At 42.1% G+C, this 21,026-nt stretch overlaps 2 protein-coding genes across 16 annotated transcripts in view; one reads left to right on the plus strand and one right to left on the minus strand.

Moving 5' to 3' along the window:
* The window catches only part of SEC14L1 (SEC14 like lipid binding 1), a 140,332-nt gene that overhangs the window by 65,821 nt on the left and 53,485 nt on the right, over positions 1 to 21,026 (plus strand). For all 15 annotated transcript variants that reach the window (XM_078848621.1, XM_078848622.1, XM_073311090.2 and 12 more), the window contains 5 exons: positions 16,064 to 16,213; positions 16,312 to 16,443; positions 18,690 to 18,818; positions 19,088 to 19,322; positions 20,132 to 20,241. In XM_078848621.1, coding sequence (XP_078704747.1) covers positions 16,064 to 16,213; positions 16,312 to 16,443; positions 18,690 to 18,818; positions 19,088 to 19,322; positions 20,132 to 20,241 — 756 coding nt within the window. The remainder of the gene's footprint in view (positions 1 to 16,063; positions 16,214 to 16,311; positions 16,444 to 18,689; positions 18,819 to 19,087; positions 19,323 to 20,131; positions 20,242 to 21,026) is intronic.
* Positions 410 to 2,193, minus strand: LOC140897978 (myb/SANT-like DNA-binding domain-containing protein 7). The gene is made up of 2 exons (XM_073311338.2): positions 1,641 to 2,193; positions 410 to 1,053 (listed from the first exon to the last, which is right to left on the minus strand). The coding sequence occupies exons 1-2, from the start codon at positions 2,191 to 2,193 to the stop codon at positions 968 to 970; spliced, it is 639 nt and encodes a 212-aa protein (XP_073167439.2). The 3' UTR covers positions 410 to 967.

The raw sequence follows: 21,026 nt of genomic DNA on the forward strand, positions 1-21,026 counted from the left end.
GCGCGCTGGCGCAGTTTACTGACTCGCTTAGACCTCAGCGAAACCAATATTCCCACTGTTATTACTGCTTGCTGTGTGCTCCACAATATCTGTGAGAGTAAGGGGGAGACGTTTATGGCGGGGTGGGAGGTTGAGGCAAATCGCCTGGCTGCTGGTTACGCGCAGCCAGACACCAGGGCGGTTAGAAGAGCACAGGAGGGTGCGGTACGCATCAGAGAAGCTTTGAAAACCAGTTTCATGACTGGCCAGGCTACGGTGTGAAAGTTCTGTTTGTTTCTCCTTGATGAAACCCCCCGCCCCTTGGTTCACTCTACTTCCCTGTAAGCTAACCACCCGCCCCTCCTCCCTTTAATCACCGCTTGCAGAGGCAATGAAGTCATTGCTGCTTCACAGTCATGCATTCGTTATTCATTCATCACACAAATAGGGAGATGACTACCAAGGTATCCCAGGAGGGGTGGTGGAGGAGGGAAGGAAAATGCCACACAGCACTTTAAAAGTTTACAACTTTAAAATTTATTGAATGACAGCCTTCTTTTTTTTTGGGCAATCCTCTGTGGTGGAGTGGCTGGTTGGCCGGAGGCCCCCCCACCGCATTCTTGGGCGTCTGGGTGTGGAGGCTATGGAACTTGGGGAGGAGGGCGGTTGGTTACAGAGGGGCAGCAGTGGCAGTTTGTGCTCCAGCTGCCTTTGCTACAGCTCAACCATACACTGGAGCATTCTGGTTTGGTCCTGCAGCAGCCTCAGCATTGAATCCTGCCTCCTCTCATCACGCTGCCGCCACATTTGAGCTTCAGCCCTCTCTTCAGCCCGCCACTTACTCTCTTCAGCCCGCCACTTACTCTCTTCAGCCCTCCACCTCTCCTCCCGGTCATTTTGTGCTTTCCTGCACTCTGACATTATTTGCCTCCACGCATTCGTCTGTGCTCTGTCAGTGTGGGAGGACAGCATGAGCTCGGAGAACATTTCATCGCGAGTGCGTTTTTTTTTTCTTTCTAAGCTTCACTAGCCTCTGGGAAGGAGAAGATCCTGTGATCATTGAAACACATGCAGCTGGTGGAGAAAAAAAAAGGGACAGCGGTATTTAAAAAGACACATTTTATAAAACAGTCGCTACACTCTTTCAGGGTAAACCTTGCTGTTAACATTACATACATAGCACATGTGCTTTCGTTACAAGGTCACATTTTGCCTCCTCCCACCGCGTGACTACCCCCTCAACCTTCCCCCCTCCCTGTGGCTAACAGCGGGGAACATTTCTGTTCAGCCACAGGCAAACAGCCCAGCAGGAACGGGCACCTCTGAGTGTCCCTGAAGAAAAGCACTCTATTTCAACCAGGTGACCATGAATTATATCTCACTCTCCTTAGGATAACACAGAGAGATAAAGAACGGATTTTGGTTGAATGCCAGCAAACATACACTGCAATGCTTTGTTCTACAGTGATTCCTGAGTACGTGTTACTGGCCTGGAGTGGTAAAGTGTCCTACCATGAAGGACGAAATAAGGCTGCCCTCCCCAGAAACCTTTTGCAAAGGCTTTAGGACTACATCTAGGAGAACCGCAAATGCCAGGGCAAAGTAATCCTTTCACATGCTTGCTTTTAAACCATGTATAGCATTTTAAAAGGTACACTCACCAGAGGTCCCTTCTCCGCCTGCTGGGTCCAGGAGGCAGCCTTGGGTGGGTTCGGGGGGTACTGGCTCCAGGTCTAGGGTGAGAAACAGTTCCTGGCTGTCGGGAAAACCGGTTTCTCCGCTTGCTTGCTGTGAGCTATCTACAACCTCCTCCTCATCATCATCTTCTTCGTCCCCAAAACCTGCTTCCGTATTGCCTCCATCTCCATTGAAGGAGTCAAACAACACGGCTGGGGTAGTGGTGGCTGAACCCCCTAAAATGGCATGCAGCTCATCATAGAAGCGGCATGTTTGGGGCTCTGACCCAGAGCAGCTGTTCGCCTCTCTGGTTTTCTGGTAGGCTTGCCTCAGCTCCTTCAGTTTCACGCGGCACTGCTTCGGGTCCCTGTTATGGCCTCTGTCCTTCATGCCCTGGGAGATTTTCACAAAGGTTTTGGCATTTCGAAAACTGGAACGGAGTTCTGATAGCACGGATTCCTCTCCCCAAACAGCGATCAGATCCCGTACCTCCCGTTCGGTCCATGCTGGAGCTCTTTTGCGATTCTGGGACTCCATCGTGGTCACCTGTGCTGATGAGCTCTGCATGGTCACCTGCAGCTTGCCACGCTGGCCAAACAGGAAATGAGATTCAAAAGTTTGCTGTTCTTTTCCTGTCTACCTGGCCAGTGCATCTGAGTTGAGAGTGCTGTCCAGAGCGGTCAGAATGGAGCACTCTGGGATAGCTCCCGGAGGCCAATACCATCGAATTGTGTCCACAGTACCCCAAATTCGAGCCGGGAACGTCGATTTAAGCGCTAATCCACTTGTCAGGGGTGGAGTAAGGAAATCGATTTTAAGAGCCCTTTAAGTCGAAATAAAGGGCTTCACTGTGTGGACGGGTGCAGGTTTAAATCGATTTAACGTTGCTAAATTCGACCTAAAGTCCTAGTGTAGACCAGGACACAGGGACCATGAAACAATACCCCCTCCCACCCCACTGCCCTGCTGGTAATAGCTTATCTAAAGTGATCATCAAGTTGGGCCATTTCCAGCACAAATCCAGGTTTTCTCACCCTCCGCGTGTCCCCCCCACACACACACACAAACTGACTCTCCTGCTGGTAATAGCCCATCCAAAGTGACCACTCTCTTCACAATGTGTATGATAATCAAGGTGGGCCATTTCCTGCACAAATCCAGGTTCTCTCATCCCCTCACCCCCCTCCAAAAACCACATACACAAACTCACTCTCCTGGTGGCAGTAGCTCATCCAAAGTGACCACTCTCCAAGTTTAAATCCAAGTTTAACCAGAACGTCGGGGGGGCGGGGTGGGGAAGCAAGGGGAAATAGGCTTCCTTGCGTAATGACTTAGCCACTCCCAGTCTCTATTTAAGCCTAAATTAATAGTATCCAATTTGCAAATGAATTCCAATTCAGCAGTTTCTCGCTGGAGTCTGGATTTGAAGTTTTTTTTGTTGTAAGATAGTGACCTTCATGTCAGTGATTGCGTGACCAACTTGATGATCACTTTTAGATAAGCTATTACCAGCAGGACAGTGGGGTGGGAGGGGGTAATGTTTCATGGTCTCTGTGTGTATATAATGTCTACTGCAGTTTCCACGGTATGCATCCGATGAAGTGAGCTGTAGCTCACGAAAGCTCATGCTCAAATAAATTGGTTAGTCTCTAAGGTGCCACAAGTCCTCCTTTTCTGTTTATTTACATGTCCTACAATATTGCTTTACTGTTTGTTTGCATGTATATGAAAATATTTTTAAATGGAATGATAATCCAAAAGTAAATGTTAAATCGGATTTAGAGAGCTTTATGAGATCTCAGGTGGTGTGGGTGGTGAGCCTGCACCATACCTGGCATTCCTTCCTGCTCTCCCACTACCCCCTCCCCCCCGCATTCCTTCCTGCTCTCCCACTGCACACAGCAGTAGTGAGGCAACACTATGGAAACTCTGTGATAAGTTTGTAAGAATATCATCACTCCCAAACAAGTTAAAGCTATTTAATGTAATATCATTCACATGATCTGTAGAAAGCATTGAACCTGTGGTAACATACACTAGGCTATTCTGTATTGTTACTAGGTGATGCTTTCACTGCTTCCAGACACGGTGGTTACATTTTTCAGCTCTCAGGAACAGAGTGCTTTTCTAATGAGTCTCTAAGATGGCTGCAATTCAAGCAGCAAGCTACTTAGCACATTACAAAGCCAGATATCCAGTCTTTTACAGCAAATAAGTATTGTCTGTTCTGGTTTAAAATTTGTAGGGTTACTTCATCAGATCTAAGTAGGGCCTTTGGAAATCTATAGGAAACTACCAAATTCTGCAGAACTTTAACTCCATATCAGCAGCAATATTCCCTCTAATTTTTGACAGGTCATGTGCGCAAAAAATTTCTTCTGTGCAAATTTTTGTGTGTGCGGTGTTTTGCCATGCGCGCTGGGTTTAGGACCTGTGTGCACGCGCACATCTTAGAGGGAACAGTGATCAGCAGTACAAACCCAACAGGTAAAGCAACACTGAATTTAAAATAAGCATGGCATTATTTTCTCCATTTCGGCAAGCTTTGGGGCAGGAGCGATAAATGGGTTCTCTCTGTGGGGAAATTATACCAGAAAAAATGTGTCCACACAAAAGATTATACATAGTTTACACTGGCATAACTATTGGTTTAAATTCAAATATTTAAATAAATTTAAATCTTGGTGTAAGTGTGGGGGTTATTTTGGTTTTTTAGCTTTTCAATTTAACCTCCTTCCAAAGGGACGTAAACTAAATAGAAAAGTTCCACTTACACTGGAATAAGGTTGTCAACACATGGGCTCATACCGGGGTGTACATATAACTAGTAAAACTTTCCCAAGTAGACAAAGCCCTAAGCAATTGAGCAGCTGTCATAAACTAGAATTAATACCATCTCTGGAGGACACTGCAGGAGGGAGGATTTTCTTCTCTAGTTGTGGCTCGAGGCTGATAGTTAAGGCCAATATCATAATCTTCCCTTCCACCCCCTTAAAATATTTTGTAAGTGGAAAACAGGTGCAGATGGTTGCTTGAGCATCTGGGATTACATTTTTAATAATTCTCACTCCTGCACGTGAATTAGCATTTTATCAGAGTGACTGAAAGGATTCTGTTCACAATTATGTGCTTCCTGGGTGCTCATCTCTTAAGTTGAGATGCAGCCATGTTGAAATGCAAATATGCACTGTCTGCATAAAAATTAAAAAGATCATGAAGCAAACTTTGCCATACATTGACTTTTATAATTATACAAAATTTCCATTGGCATTTGTGTGTCTAGAGTCCCTTGTTGAAAGCATTAAATTGCAAATCTCAAATTCTTGAAGTTTAAAGAAGTAGGATGCATTTGGACTGTTTGAACTACTCAGGAATGCTGGCACTGACTTTGGTCCACAAGCAGCACACTTTCTATCTGTTCCTTCTGTTAATATACCTGTCAAAATACATTAATTATACTGTAATCAGCAAGTTGTAGATCAGAAATGTTTTGTATATTTACATGGTAAAACAGATGTTTAGCTTCTAAAATGAGGCAAATAGGATCTCTTGCCTTAGTGCTTTTGTAGCGCCTTTGTCAGGTAGACAAATCTTAAATCTTACCTTGCTTAAATAGTAAGGGCCAAATTCAATGTTGATAAATGCAAAGTAATGCACATTGGAAAATATAATCCCAACTATACTTATAAAATGATAGGGTCTAAATTAACTGTTACCACTCAAGAAAGAGATCTTGGAGTCATTGTGGCTATTCTCTGAAAACATCCACTCAAAATGCAGTGGCAGTCAAAGCGAACAAAATGTTGGGAATCATTAGGAAAGGGATAGATAAGACAGAAAATATATTGCCTCTTTGTAAATCCATCGTACACCCATATCTTGAATACTGCATGCAGATGTGGTTGCCCCATCTCAAAAAATTGGAATTGGAAAAAGGTTCAGCAAAGGGCAACAGAAATTATTAGGGGGTATGGAATGGCTTCCATATGAGGAGCGATTAATAAAACTGGGACTTTTCAGCTTGGAAAAGAAACGACTAAGTGGGGGATGTGATAGAGGTCTATAAATCATGACTGGTGTGGAGAAAGTAAATAAGGAAGTGTTGTTTACTCCTCATACCACAAGAACTAGGGGTTCTCCCCCACAGCCTCAGCTCGTCGTGACACCAGCGCTCTGGGTGGCGGGGCTGCAAGCTCCTGCTGGTCAGCATGGCGGTGTGGCTGGCTTCAGCCAGGCAGCTTGACTGCTAGACATACTGCTCTGAGCAGCATGGTAAGGGGGCAGGGAGCGGGGGGTTTGGATAAGGAGCAGGGAGTCTGGGCGGGGGGGGGGGGGAGGGAGGTCAGGAAGCAGGGGGTGGTTGGATGGGGCGGAGGTTTGAGGGGAGGGGGCGGTGAGGGGATGGGGAACGGGGGGGGGTTGGATAGACAGAGTCCCAAGGGGCCTGTCAGGGGGTGGGGGTGTGGATAGGGATTGGGGTGGACAGGCAGAAGGGGGGTTGGAGAGGGAGTGAGGTCCCAGGAGGGGGCGGTCAGGGGACAAGGAGCAGGGAGCGTTGGATGGGTTGGAGGTTCTGAGGGGGGGCAGTCAGAGGGCTGGAAGTGGGAGGTGGTAGGTAGAGGGTGGGGGCCAGGCTGTTTGGGGAGGCACAGCCTTCCCAACCCGGCCCTCCATACAATTTTGGAACCCTGATGTGGCCCTTGGGCCAGAAAGTTTGCCCACCCCTGGTCTGTCCTGTAGTGTGCGGGAAGAGGGTGAATAGAACATGCCCATCCCTCAACCCCTTGTGCAGCAGCAGGCTAAAATTCCTATCTACTGTAGTAATTGAGAGTTCTAGAAGCAGGACAAACTACAATGCCAATAACTGCATTGTGGCACCGAAGGGGTTAGGGTTGGGCTGTGTTGCCTACCAGTTAAGGCATGTGGACAGGTCCCTCCTATGTTGCATTCAGCATCTTGCACTAGCAGGGGATTTATGCTAATCCTTTTAGTTATTTATTTTTTATTTTAAAGGACAAGCAATGTGCATCCCACCATATGCCTGCCCTGAGACATCTCTATGTTTTTAAAATCTAATCCTCTGCCAGTACCTCTCTGCTCTTCACAACCAGCCCAAGTATAACTCCAGTTTGTAAGGGCAGAATTTTGCCATAAGTGTTCAGATGTTGTGGAAAATATGCATTTCCAAGACCTTGGAGTTGGTGACTAGAAGTGAGACACCCTACTGGAGCAAATGTGTAAAAGGGAACACATTTAAAGGGTACATTTTCATGTGTTCCATTTCATATTGTGATTTCAGTCAAGGCATTCACTGTCCATTTCCTCTCCTTGATCCTTAATGGAGGCTTCTTGAAATTTATCTATCTTGTAAATAATTTGAGTTTGTGATGACAGATTTTATGGCTTCCCTTTTTATGTTATTGTTTCAATACAGTTTTGGCTATTGCTTACATCTGATACGTTTGAAAAATCTGTTTCCTACAGGAGTTGAGTCACGCGCCTCTTGGTGATCTTGCTGTGGTTGTCAGCCGCATATCTGTTAGTGACTGTTTTCTGCTGCAAGTGCTGACTCCAAATGGGAGGTGTAATGTAGATATCTGATTTCTGTTCCTACTTATTTTGACCTCATTCAGTCAGAGAAACTTTCTTTGGCAAAAATTTGCAACAACAGAAGGCTTGACGTATCTCTTTTGTAAGCCAAAAATAAGTCCTAAAATTTCTTTCCTGTCTCTAGTAAGAAAATCAGCCAGAAAGGAATCCTAAAATCCAGTTTTTTGTGTAAAATACCAGTGCACCACCACATGACAGTGCCCTGGCACTTTTAAATCTGAGCGGTCATTCCATGACTAAATGGCTGTAAATCAGCCTGCTGTGATGCTTCTTGGGACAGGTTAAAGTCTTCATTTTTTATCTTGGCTACCCAAAGTGTTTCTCATCTGTATTCTCTCCCTCCCCTGAGGGTACAGAATTCTTGGTTCTTAGCCACAGTCAGACAGCATTTGTTCCCCTCAAGGTCATTAAAGTGGATTATTTCATTTAAATAAGAAAGTTCAAGAAGGTGAAAATACAGATGTGAACCGCAATTAAACCTGTTTCTTCTAAGCAACAGCTATAAAGAGCCACACTAATACTGATCAAGAAAGGTTAATTCAAAAGATTAAAGGTTGAGTGGCAAGGTTTCTTACATGGTAGCAGAGATTCAGAGGTGTACCTGTCAAGACATGGCTTTCAAAGAAGATCATTGCTTGTCCTTTCAGAGTCAGTGCTCGCCTCAAACTGTATTCCTTTCTCTAAGAATTAACCAATCCTTATATAGTGGAGACAAACTTTGTTCTTCCCCAAGGTCTGTGCCCTGACTCACCTACTCCTTTCTAATCGCTGTGGACATTTGTTTTAACCAGTCAGTCTGGTATTTTGGTAACCAGGTATTTTGGGATATGTCCTTTCCCTACCACCTCCTTCCTCTCCTTCCTGCATCCTCCCAATAAAGAGCTGGTTATGAATACAGAAATTATACAGTCTTTCAATATTGTAATATGACACCATGGTTCTTCACATAAGTATGGCTGCTGGTTTCAAATACTGCTGTTTTGTCACCAGTAGAGAAAAGAACAAGTGAGTATGAACACGAACATGTGAAGGAGGATAAGGAATTTGCTATTTTGTGTAGGTTAATCTGAAAAAAATAAGCCTGTTTCTTTTTCGATATTTACTGGTATGGTGGGTGCTGAGCGCCTGAAACATCCTGGCCTGTCTGCCATGGGACAGTAATGTTTTTCTCAACTTCATCTCTTAGCCTTATGGTTAGCATTTGAAGGGTGGAAAGGAGAAAGAGGGGAGCAGGGAGGATCAGACTGTGATAGAATGCAATCTGTCAGGTTACCACAGTGCCCTGCTGGGTTGTGAACCCTCAGAGTCCCAGAAAGATGCTAGCACTTCAGATACTTCATGGATTGCATGGGCACAGAGGGTGAGAATACATGACATGATGAATGGTTTTTGTATGTGCACTTGCAAGTGTGGTCATACCTTGCAAGTGCATCTTAAGTTGGCAGTTTTAGGCCCCTCTCCCCTTCTGAGCCCAAAAAAGTCCCTTTTGGTTCAGAGTGAACTTAGAATATGTTGTCTTTTTTATTTCTAAGAAAACAGTCAATTTCCCAGTTTCACTTCCATACTAATATTACAGTAGCGTTCAGAACATACAGCTACCATGGTGATGAGCACAGTGCAAGAACCTTCTCGGACTTTGTCTCAGACTTTCTGTAAGCACAAACACTTGAACACCCGCTGATGAAAGGGCTTGTATAAAATGGATTGTAGGATAGGGGATTGGGAAAATGATATGAGAACAATATAATTTGGGAGCATATCTAATTTTGTATGTGGCTGTGGCTGGGACATTTTCACTTAGCAAATGACAAAGCCTCTCGAGTTTTTAGAGCATTCATTTAATATCCGGTCTGGTTTTGAAAAGCTCTAAACAAAAAACAGGAGTACTTCTGGCACCTTAGAGACTAACAAATTTATTAGAGCATAAGCTTGCGTGGACTACAGCCCACTCCGTCGGCTGCATAGAATGGAACATATAATAAGAACGAGCGCACACACACACACACACTGGAAGTTGCCATACGAACTGTAAGAGGCTACTTAATTAAGATGAGCTATTATCAGCAGGAGAAAAAAACTTTGTTAGTCTCTAAGATGCCACAAGTACTCCTGTTCTTTTTGCGGATACAGACTAACGTGGCTGCTACTCTAAATCTAAATAAAAAGAGAACCTCATCATTGATCCTCTTGAGTTGGAGCCACATGTTTTGTTAGAATTTGTATTTTTAAAAGATAATGTCTCCCAGTTTATCACCTGCCACTGATGCCCTCTTAAATTTCTTTCTTTTAATCATTCCCCTGGATTTGGAAAAATACTGGTGTGTGTTTAAAACTAATCTTGCTTAGAAACATATTTGTTTTTAAGTAGAGTTGAAATACTAGCAAAGATGGAAGTAAAGTTCATGTAGTCCCTTTGACTGTACTCTACTAGTGAATTGGTAAGGGAAGCATTTGGGGAAGAGGAAGCTTAATACTGTATAGTTTTGGTCTAAATGATTCTTGTCACAGAATTTTGTATCTTTCTTGTCATTAACATGCTTTAGGAAAGTTTAAAAGGTTATATAACAAGCCTATTAAATTTCAAGCTCAAGCTGCTTCTCCATATTATGTTTCAGCTACACAGTGCCAGCTCTTAATATGTCCGAGTACACACATGTTCTCCTGAGGCTAGTAGGAAATTGTAAAGTACAGAATCAGTGGGCAACAAAATTCCAGGTGTAAACTTTTGAAGGATGTGTAGGTGTATGTTTTGTCTTTTAGCTAGAAAGCTTTTAGTGTCGGTCCCCATATTGGTTACAAAGTCTTGAGGGATCTCTCTGAGAATATTTCATATGAATACAGAACATAAAGACAATTGTTTATGTAACAAAAAAGTAACTTTGTCATATGGATGATGAATCAGAATGACAAACCCTTCCAGTGGGCTAAATTTAACCCTTAAGTAATAGTGTTTAGTTTTTGCAACAGACCTTCTCTAATGCACCCAATATCATTACTGTAAACACTGAGTTTAAGGAACTGACTAATTGCTGATAAATATAGTATGCAGTAAAGTGAAATTCTGACAAGAAAATGACATGTTTCAGAGTAGCAGCCGTGTTAGTCTGTATTCGCAAAAGGAAAAGGAGTATTAGTGGCACCTTAGAGACTAACCAATTTATTTGAGCATAAGCTTTCGTGAGCTACAGCTCACTTCATCTGCAACAACTAACTTAAAATTTAATTAGAAAAGATTGATTTGCTACTTGATGGGTATAACTTAACTGTGCTCTCTAATGCTGCATTTATTCTGATAAAGAAAACAAAGGCAGTATAATGAAGGAGGTGTGTGTGCCCGCGTGTGTGCATATGCACACAAACCTGTCTCAAAGCACCATGGAACACTGGAAAAATGATACCTAATAGATTTTTAATAAAAAGGCTACAATTCTGACTTATTTTCTCCTGTTCTGCTTTGATGGTACCTTCCTTCTTTGTGGCTTCCAGGTTCCATAATCTTGGTGTCCTGTTTAAACATGACCTATTTTTTGATGATCCTTTTGGTTGGATTTTGGTGTAGTTATACCATCTAGACCAGTGGTTCCCAAACTTTAACAACCTGTGAACCCCTTTCACTAAAATGTCGAGTCTCGTGAACCCCTTCTAAAAATGAATATTTCCAAGGATTTTCTCCTTACCTGAGTATAAATTATAAAAGCAGTGATCTTGGAAATATAAAATTTGTTTTTATGACACACTTATTACACACTATTATTAATTATTTACTATTACAGTATTTTTATTATATTATGAAAACGGCAATACTCTTCCAAGATCTCCCTTTCGTAGCTTGTATCACTTTGAATAAGCTTGTTATAAGACAAGGCTCCTATGTTTCATCAAGAAGTATCAGGTGTGAAACAGCATGAAGGTATTTTAAGAAACCAACTCAGAGTTCCTCATACACAAACATTCAGGTCTGGAGCACTCCAGGTAAACAACGCCCATTACAACAAAGTTTAAATTTGTTCTTCATAATAATTTTAAAAACAATACTAGCTGTCTATTTAATTTTAAAAACAGCAAAAACTATCCACCTCCCTATCCATTTCTTATAAGGAGTCTTGAAGCTTAAATCTCTTCAGTATGATAGATATGTTTGCTTTGATCTGCTTAGCTGTTAGAAGTCCAGGGGCTCCGGGCTGCTGGCCCCATGCTGCCTGGAGTCCCTGGGGACAGCTCTATCCACCATTAGGGAAGTTTTTCCCAAGAACCCCCTGTAACATTTCACAAACCCCAGTTTGGGAACCACTGATCTAGATGCTTCCCAGATTGCAGTTCATCTTCTCCCAATCCGATGCTGATGTCCCTTTACTGGTTTTTGTCTCAGACTGAATTGTGATTATACAAGATTTGCAGGTCTATGTCTCTGGCGGTGGTGTTCGGCCTGGCTTTCAGTGTAGAAGACACAAGCTAAAGATGACATGCAAGTCCTTAACTCTTGCTTTTGTGGTTTTAAATCAGAATAATAAATATTTTGTGCGGTTTGCTAATTAAAACTTTGTTCCTGAGACAAGGCTGTATTGTTAGGCCATGTGTTGCAGGACTACATTGGATATTGAATGTAATTTAAAGGAATAAAAATGACCTGATTGAAAAGCCTAAACAAAAATGACTGAGGACAATCCTCAGTAGTATGTCTGTACATTCCTTACAAAAGAAAGTATCCTTTGTTCTTGTTAATCTGTCTGAAGCCTGTGAGTGTTCTGTTCCTCTAAGCACTCAGCTTGCCAACTCCAGGCGGCTGATTATTTTGTTCCTTTCCATATTGAACAAAGTCAGTTTACTTTTCATTCTCAGTAAAAGCAGAACAAATACTCATCAGCCAATCTCTTTGCTTGCCATTCAGTAAACACTTTAAAGTTTGCTTGCCAAACAGTAAAAACAAAGCAGAAAATACTGTAATTTTCTGGTGTTGAACACACAGTGCAAAAGGGAAGAAAAAATGCGTCTTGAGGGATGAGGTGAGAAATTAATCAACATGATGCAGCAAACAGGACTTTGGAGAGGAGTAGCTGGAAGAAAACAAGATGAATAGAGATAGTAAAACCTTTTATGGCCCAGAAGTAAAAGTGCTTTAAAAATAATTAGTGGAACATAATGATGTGAAATAAACTGAAGAGATGAGAAAGTAGAAAATCATTTTCAGTATAGATTTCTTAAACAAAAATGTGAAAGTATAAAGGGAGCAATACAAAAAGATGGTAAAATGTTTATCAACATGCTCCTTTTGGAAGCTATTTGCTTTTCCTGTCACACTAATGACCAGTTACAAAGAACACTGAGATGTATTGTTTGGCGAGAACAAGGAGATTCACAGCTAACTGTAAAATGTATAGGGTCTTCTGTACGAAGGTGCAACAGGCTCAAGTAGGTACGGGTAAGGACTTGTTATGCCAGGGCAGTGGTTCTCAACCTATTTACCATTGTGAGTCGCATGTATAGCTCTCTGTTATGTGGGCCGCATCCACACAATATATGTACTACTAATATGGCCCTTAGGCTGTCATGTGGGCCACAGCTGTGTGCTGATAGGGCCGCAAGTGTTCCAAGAGTTGAGAACCACTGTGGCATGATGTTGAAAGGATCCATGGTCTATTTCTCCCTTAGCTTGAATTTTCTGTACTGCCTGATGTTTTAGAGTCATAACTCTAACATTCTGTCACTTCTGTTTTATGCATTTCTTTAAGCCCCTAGATTATTTCTAGCCTATGAACTAAAAAAAACATCTGGGCACACAATAAAAGCTTGATAACTAGTGGAGTGTAGTCAGACATAGTGTTATCTTTTTGGTTTTGATGCTATAAAAATTATTTTAAAATACTACATGATCTAATTCATAAAACCTTTTTGTGATGTATGCACACACTGGTTTTTTTTTAATTTTTCTGATTTCTTTTCAACCCTTGCCTCTCCGCTTTATGTATGTATGTATGTATGTTGCAACAGCTGCCCATCTTACCTCTTAGCCCTGTGTTAGAGCAGTTCAGCCTATTAAAATAGTGCGTAAGCACTAAACAAGGTAGTCTGCATCTGCATAGAATTGCTTATAGTTGTTTCTGCTGGTCCTAAGAAGCTTTTAGGTTTTCTTTATCTGTGTTAGTGTTTCATTGTCATGTCTGGTCTTAGAGCAAGAGGGCATTGGTAAATAGGTGGGTCTTGGAAAGAGTTCTGAAGACAGCTAGGCTTTGACTCCAAAAGCAAACAGGAAATGAAAGTCAACAGTCTGAAAATATAGATGTGGGAGGGAGGAAGGAAAACTATCTAAAAATATACTGTTAAAAAATAAATATTGCATAGGGAGTGTGGTCCAAGAAGCTTCATATCAACAACAAAAATGTAAATTGAAAATATCTGTGCAAGTGTTTCCTTGTTTAAAGGGCACCCTTCTTAAACTGTAGGGCGTATTATTTATCTTGTAAAATAAGCTCCTGTCCAGCCCAAATTTACAAGATTAGCATAAGCACATGACCATAATCTCCAAGTTAAATCGGGACTGTTGGTATGTAAATAGTTATGCTGTTATGGAAGGTATTAGGGACAAAATTTTCAAAAGCACCTAAGTGACTTAGGGTAACATTTTTCAGTGGTGTCTATGTTCTTAAACATAATTACAAACTGATAAATGGCACACTGAAATCATTAGAGATATGGCAATCTTTGCACTCAGGGAAAGCTGTTAGTGTAAGGAGTGGGTTTTGAGACCTTTTAACAGATTTAATAATTTGATGATGATGAAGTAAAAAGAAAATGGTACAGAGTTTAAGCATAGAAGTTTCTGGTTATCAGGGAATAAGGTACAGATTCTCAAGGGCTGCGAAATTCGGTTTAGGAACAGGTAGTGTAAGGAATACGTAATCTGCAGTCTCCTCGATTGGGGGTAAAAGATTAACGGGTTAAAGTACAGACATTGAGATATGGGGGTATGTTGTTCATATAATGGCTATGTTCAGGTGTGGAGTATAATGAGTGGATACGATGATGAGGATGGATTTACCCTCATTTGGTGGGATTTAATGTTCAGTGAGTTTATGGTTCTAGTTCATATGGTCCAATGGGGAAAAAGTCTCTCAGTCCCTTTCCCATAGTTGATGCACGATGTCGTACCGGCTTACACCTGCTGGTACTGTCGGTGGCTGGTGATCTGTTCGATGTAGATGTCCCTGGACCATCGGATGGTGTCCGAGACCATTAGGCGCCACATGAGCCATGCGTAGCTTCGACCGATCCCACAGGTCCGCAGCACACACTCGTTGCAGGGGTCACAAGCGCCCAGGGCTCAGACGATCAGGGCATCCATCTGCACGTCATAGCCCTTCGCTCTCAGGGTGTCGGCCAGGGGGGAATATTTTTCCAGCTTACGAGCTCGGGCTTCGCAGAAGGCCGGGGTCCTGCTCTCAAAGGAGACCGTGATGTCGACAAGGATGATCTTTTTCTGGGCCTCATCGGTGACTACCATGTCAGGTCACAACTGGCTGTCAGTACCGGGGATGGTGCAGTTCACGGTGACCTCCCCCAGGTGCTGTGGGATGGCTTTCACCAGGCGGTTCTGGATGGCATTGTGGTGCAGCTGCCAGGCTCTGGAGCGGGGCTTGCAGTTGCACAGGACGTGGGGCAGGGTCTTGTTGGAGTAGCCGCACTTCCTGCAACGCTTGTCTCAGTTCCCATGGCGGACGGCTCCATTGAATGGGGTGCAGTTGAGCCGGGCACGGTGGATGAACCGCTAGTCAGCAAAACGGGTGAAGCCGCCCCCGGCGAGGAAGTGGTTGCTGGCGTCCCACTTGCTGGTCAGTTCAAAGGCTTTACCCTGGTCCTGTTTATGCTTCAGGGTTTCCATGTACAGCGAGTGGATGGCTGCCATCAGGGTCCTCTCCAGCATGCCTCTGGTGCTCAGGGTGACGATGGTGTTGTCGGACCTGATCTGCAGCACCACGACTCCCAGCTCCTGGCGCTCCTTGCACCACTCCCAGTGGCAGCAGATGCGCTTCCCCAGGCGACGCGTGGCATTGCGAGCTCGGGACCACAGCGAAGCAATGTCATGCCCATCCCGTCCAAATTCGCCATCCAGGGAACCACTCAGGAAGGTGGTGATATCTTGTTTGGAGGGTGTTCTGCCGATCCGCTTCTTTGTCGCGTCCTGGAGGGCGTTTGCCGCGATGTTCCTTGCCATGGCATCGGGTACACTTCTGGGCAATGCATTGGAAACCCTCCAGACAGCTCAGTGAAATGCTGATAATTACACAATGGGTTTTTTAATCCTTCAGCACATTATGTGCTCAGGTATTCTTGTGATAAAAGGGTCTCTTTAAGATGTTCTGTTCCTGTTAAAGGGAGGATGGTCAATGCACATTGTTATCCACTTCCCTCAAAAAAAAAAAAAAAAAAGGGGGGGGGGCAGGAGGGTAGGGGAGAGGGAAGGGGGGAAAGTGTTTCTTATGCACTGTTTAAATTAACCCTTGGATTAGGTCAAATGTACCATGTATCTCAAACAGGACTATACATGAAATACTCTAATATTTGGTTTGCTACGAAACTTGCTGTCTTGAAAGCAGTCTGTTTCTTAATGGTGTCAGCTATAGTAGTAATTTCAAAAAAGTGGAGATGCAAGGGCCCCTGCTTTTCCTACCAAATGGATAAGATCAAGACGATGGCTTGTAAATACAATGGTGTCAGAGAAGAGGGACAGAATCTGTATAGTCCATAGAATTACTCTTGATTAAGCTTTTGTTCGTTCTTCCTCCTCTATACATCTTTGCAGGCATATGAAAGAAGATTTCCTACATGTCCTCTAATCCCAATGTTTGTAGCTAGTGACACTGTGAATGAATTCAAGAGTGAGGATGGAGCTATCCATGTGATCGAAAGACGTTGTAAACTGGATATAGATGCACCACGATTATTAAAAAAGGTAACTAAACAATTTTAAAATGACTTTTATTCTAATTTTCTTGATACCAACCCACAAGAATGGAAATTTTTAACAAAATCTGTGGTAATCTTTCTCAGATTGCAGGAGTAGATTATGTTTACTTTGTCCAGAAGAACTCCTTGAACAGACAAGATCGGACTTTGCACATAGAGGCCTACAATGAAACCTTTTCTAACAGAGTCATCATTAATGAGCACTGCTGTTACACAGTGAGTAACAGAGAATCTAACAGTTCTACAGATTGGGTTTGGTTGGCATTGACATTCAGTACTCCTAACCGAAGGTTGGATTATTTTTTGGCTCCTCCTAAAAATCAGAATGAATTATTGTGCCATGGGTGTTGCTGTTAGTGTTAAAAGTAATCAATACATGTGAAAACCCTGATGCAAATTTGGTTTCCTGTCATTTGGACATATTTCCACATGACAAAAGACAGACATTTGACAGACTCTGCTTGTGAGAAGCCAAAGTCTGTAATAGCAGGGTTGTGGCATGTCACAATTGATGATGCCCTGGCAGAAGTGTTGAAGGGAAGCTTGCACATCACTTGGTCACTTTCTGCATAGTGCTAGCCAGTGCTACAAGTGTATTATTGTCAAGTGCGCTACAATTCAAGAGTTCAAGATTGTAATTTTAATCTAGATTTTTTTTTCTGTCATATCTGTTTCTATTTGAGATGCTGACGTCTTTTTTGGCGCAAAGCGTTGGTAGCATGATAGATTTGTTTAAAAAGTGAAGTCCGAGAGCTAGCTGTTGCCATGCTTGCAATTCCTTTATAGGTTGTAAAATACTCCTAGTCTGATATAAAACAAATGAAATAAAGCACAAATAATTGTAATGTATGAATAAAGCTTGGAATGGACCTTGGCAGTCAAATCCAAACTAGCAAATGCGGCCACTCGTTTACATTGCAGCACTTCCGTAAATGAGTGCTTTCTGGGTGCAGAACATGTTTAAAGGGATGCTGGAAACTTTGAAATCTAGTTAACTTCAAAATATTAGTTAAAAGTAGTTTCAAGTACTGCATCTGCCCCTGGGTCTCACTGCAACTTTTAAAATTTAAGTATTTTTCTGTCTGCCCTTGCCATGTGAAAGTGCCATAATAAACAGGAGAAACATGCTATAGAAAAATGCACAAGGTAATCAAGCTCAAATAGAGAAGCTCTTTTTCTTTAATTTTTCTTTTTATATTAGTCTTGGGTAGTACTGTATTTGTAACAAAGATAGGTTAAGTGTAAAGTCAAAAGTATAATTTAAAAACCAGATCCCTTTTAAGAGACCTGGTATCTTTAAAAAAAAAAAAAATCCATTATTGATTTAGCTATGTACCTAAAGAAAGAAACATTCTTTTAGCATGCTTCTGTGCTTCATATTCTGTGCTTTATGCTTGTGTAGGATGTTCAAGCCACTTAACATCAGTTTTCTCACCCTATGAATATGAGAAGGAACACAATTTTATAACCAACTCATTATGAAACCTATTGGACTGTGGAATAGCTTCCAAAGGAAAAGTTGGAAGCCCCATTATTGAAACATTAAGCTCTAAACTGGATTAAGTGCGGGAATAATCCTGTTCTAGCCAGGGTTAGACTAAATGACCTTAATAGGTTTCAAACATGGGATATTACCCAATATATAAATAATGGTCACAACAAATAAATTCCAGTATGTTATGGGAAGGGAAAAAACTAAAAGGGCCAGTGACATAATTCTCTCATAAAAAGTCAGAACAAGTCTGATTTTTTATGCCATTGAGCTGAGAACCAAAGCTGGAGAATCCGTACACACTTCTCTTTCAGATGTGGAGATGCCAGACTGCTGTTTTTCTCTTGGGTGGCAGTGTAGACTAGAACCAGTTACCAGCACTCTCAGCTGCTTATGATAGAAGAAGAGGAGAAAATCAGGAATGTATTTGAAGTTTGAAAGGGCGGGGGGGGGGGAAGGCATTCTCTACAGTCTGTAAAAACTTGCTCATTCAGGCTGGTAACCAGAATAGAGATCATACTCCTTTCAGTCGTACAAACACTTTTCTGGATTAAAAAAAAAAAAAAAAAATTATGCCACTATCTAGGTAGTAAATGGTGCTAATCTGTTGCAGTATTGTTGGTAGTAAGTAATCCAAGAGGGAAGCATCGCAAATCTGGTGAATATGCGGATCCTGTGCCTCTGGCCTGGAGCACAGTGTTTTTCCTCCTAGTTATTGTTAAAAGGGAAAATGTGCCATGATGGCTTTTGTAGAGACCATATGAAGGTTGTTTCTTTCTTTTCTTGTTGACTAAGCTTTACCTTTTTCAATCTGCATTTTGCAAAGGGACCAGAGGTTTCAAATTCCATTTACAGGACACTTGACAAAACAAACTTAAATATGGAATTTTGACTATGCAAATACTTATATGAGAAAACGTACAGCAAAGAGTAATCAAAGCATGTGGTCTCTGCTGTCATCCACCAATAGGTTCACCCTGACAATGAAGATTGGACCTGTTTTGAACAGTCAGCAAGCCTGGATATCAAGTCTTTCTTTGGCTTTGAAAGCACAGTGGAAAAGATTGCCATGAAGCAGTACACCAGTAATATTAAAAAGGTGAGCACACAATCATGACCAAGATGCCTGGCTCTAGTTAGATTTAAATCCTGAAATGTAGCTGCTGCTACTTAACAGGCTGGTTGTGCAGAGAAAACTAAACTACATGGCTTTTAGAGCAGGGTGTTGTGAAGTGTGTGTAGAAAGGGATCTGTGGGGTCTCTCTTGGGATGCCCGACTGCCTTTTGTTGCATTTCCAAAAAGGACCTGTTGGTATTTAAGTGGCCTGTTTGTATTTGTATTGGCTAAAACATGTTTTTGTTTCAAAGGGAAAGGAAATAATAGAGTATTACCTGAAGCAGATGGAGGAAGAAGGGATGACGTTTGTTCCTCGTTGGACTCCTCCTGTTATGTATAAATTGGAGAACAGCACATCTCGCATAGCACGGCCAGTTTCTCCTGCTGTCAACATACCAGATGCTGTCACAAAGGAGGGACTGAACAATAAAGAAGTGCTCAACACCTCCAGCAGCCCATCAGAGCCCACAGCAGGAACACCTGATGGTACATTTGGCATCTCTTATATGGCCTGTTTGACTTCTCATTTTTAGCTAGATTATTTGAAATGCTTATAGACACATTCAAGGCTCTGCTTCTCTGCTGAGGACCCTCACATTAGTTTCTGGTTCATTCGTATTCATGTTGGTCCTGACCAGTTCTGGGAGCACCCCCCATTTAGCATTCATCTATCTGGGTCCTGGATAAGTGTGCTGGTAGCTGATCCTGTGATCAAGTAAAGGCCAGCATTTTAAAAAAAAAATAAAATCACACTAAGGATTGGTCGAGGGCAATAGTTTAGATTACCAGGGAAGGAAGTAGAGAGCTCACCAAAAATCAACCCCATTCCATTGCAAATGGATTTCAACTGGTAGCAGAAAAGCAACTCACTTGTAAAATATTAGCTAAAGCTTCTTTTTCTTGGACCCAACAGTTCAGACATTATCGTTTTAATTCAACTGAACATAGTTAAGGCTGACAAACAAGCAGCATTGACTGGAAATAAGAACACAGGTTCTTCCATTACAAGTACTTGCACATAAGATCAGTTGTTAACTGACCTAGCAATTAGTAACTGCTGTAATAATGACAGGTTTCAGAGTAACAGCCGTGTTAGTCTGTATTCACAAAAAGAAAAGGAGTACTTGTGGCACCTTAGACTAACCAATTTATTTGAGGATAAGTTTTCGTGTGCTGCATCCGATGAAGTGAGCTGTAGCTCACGAAAGCTTATGCTCAGATAAATTCGTTAGTCTCTAAGGTGCCACAAGTACTCCTTTTCTTTTTGCTGTAATAATGTGTAAATACCATTTCAGACAAACTCGATGCAGACTACATCAAGCGGTATCTGGGTGACTTGACACCATTGCAGGAAAGCTGCCTCATCCGACTTCGACAGTGGCTCCAGGAAACACACAAGGGCAAAGTAAGAAACTCTGAAACACAGAAAGCTAAAAGTGGTGACTAGAAGTGCCCAATACACAAGATGAATTTGACTGAATTAAGCAGAATGTGAAAAATCCGGCCCAGGGGACTGACAGCCAAGCAGTTTCACAAGTCTGCCTTGTATTAAAATGACCCCATTTCTTGAAACAGTCTTGAAATTGTATAAGATTTTAAAAGTTATGAAACACAATTTAACCAGTCTCTTTTGTATTTCCTGTGGAAACATACTCTGTTGCAGAAGGGTTTTATAACCAAGAGGGATCTAACCATAAATTATACAATAGCATTGTGTTCCACATATAGAATGTCCCAGTTTTCACATGTTAAGAGCTCGCAGATATTTGCGTGGGGTGAATTAAGGAAGCGTGATCATCCTGGTTTTTTATAACCTTAAAAACAGGTTGCCCATTGTTCCAGAGTGTTTGGGAGGATCCTAGAGTAAATGCTTGAACAGAAGTTTTCTGCTACTTAGAGTTTGGAACAAGAAGTAAGTCATGGGATCAGTTCAAAAACTAAGAAGGCCCGGTGACTGTGCAAACAGTGCACTTATCTATCCTGTGGGAGATTCAAGTTCTGCAACCATGGAGCTAACCAAAGGGGCACTTTTCTCTCCTTACTTTGTTTTGCTGTCTTTGTAAAAAGTAAAAAAAAAGTCCCTAAAGTGGTGGTCTGATAAGTTTCTAATTGTCTTCCTTTAATTAGTAGTGCAGTCCAATCTGTGTATTTGCGTTCAAGTTTATATAAATTGACTGTTACAAAGTTTCA

This window comes from Lepidochelys kempii, chromosome 14 (genome assembly GCF_965140285.1).
Source record: "Lepidochelys kempii isolate rLepKem1 chromosome 14, rLepKem1.hap1, whole genome shotgun sequence".
NCBI lineage: Eukaryota > Metazoa > Chordata > Testudines > Cheloniidae > Lepidochelys > Lepidochelys kempii.

Bases quoted from the DNA above. Each gene is read 5' to 3' on its own strand.
- LOC140897978 (XM_073311338.2), bottom strand. From the start codon at position 2,193: ATGGAGTCCCAGAATCGCAAAAGAGCTCCAGCATGGACCGAACGGGAG. The intron at 1,054-1,640 runs GTGAGTGTACCT...TTTCTCCACCAG, and splicing joins AGGCGGAGAAGGGACCTCTG to CTGCATGTGTTTCAATGATC.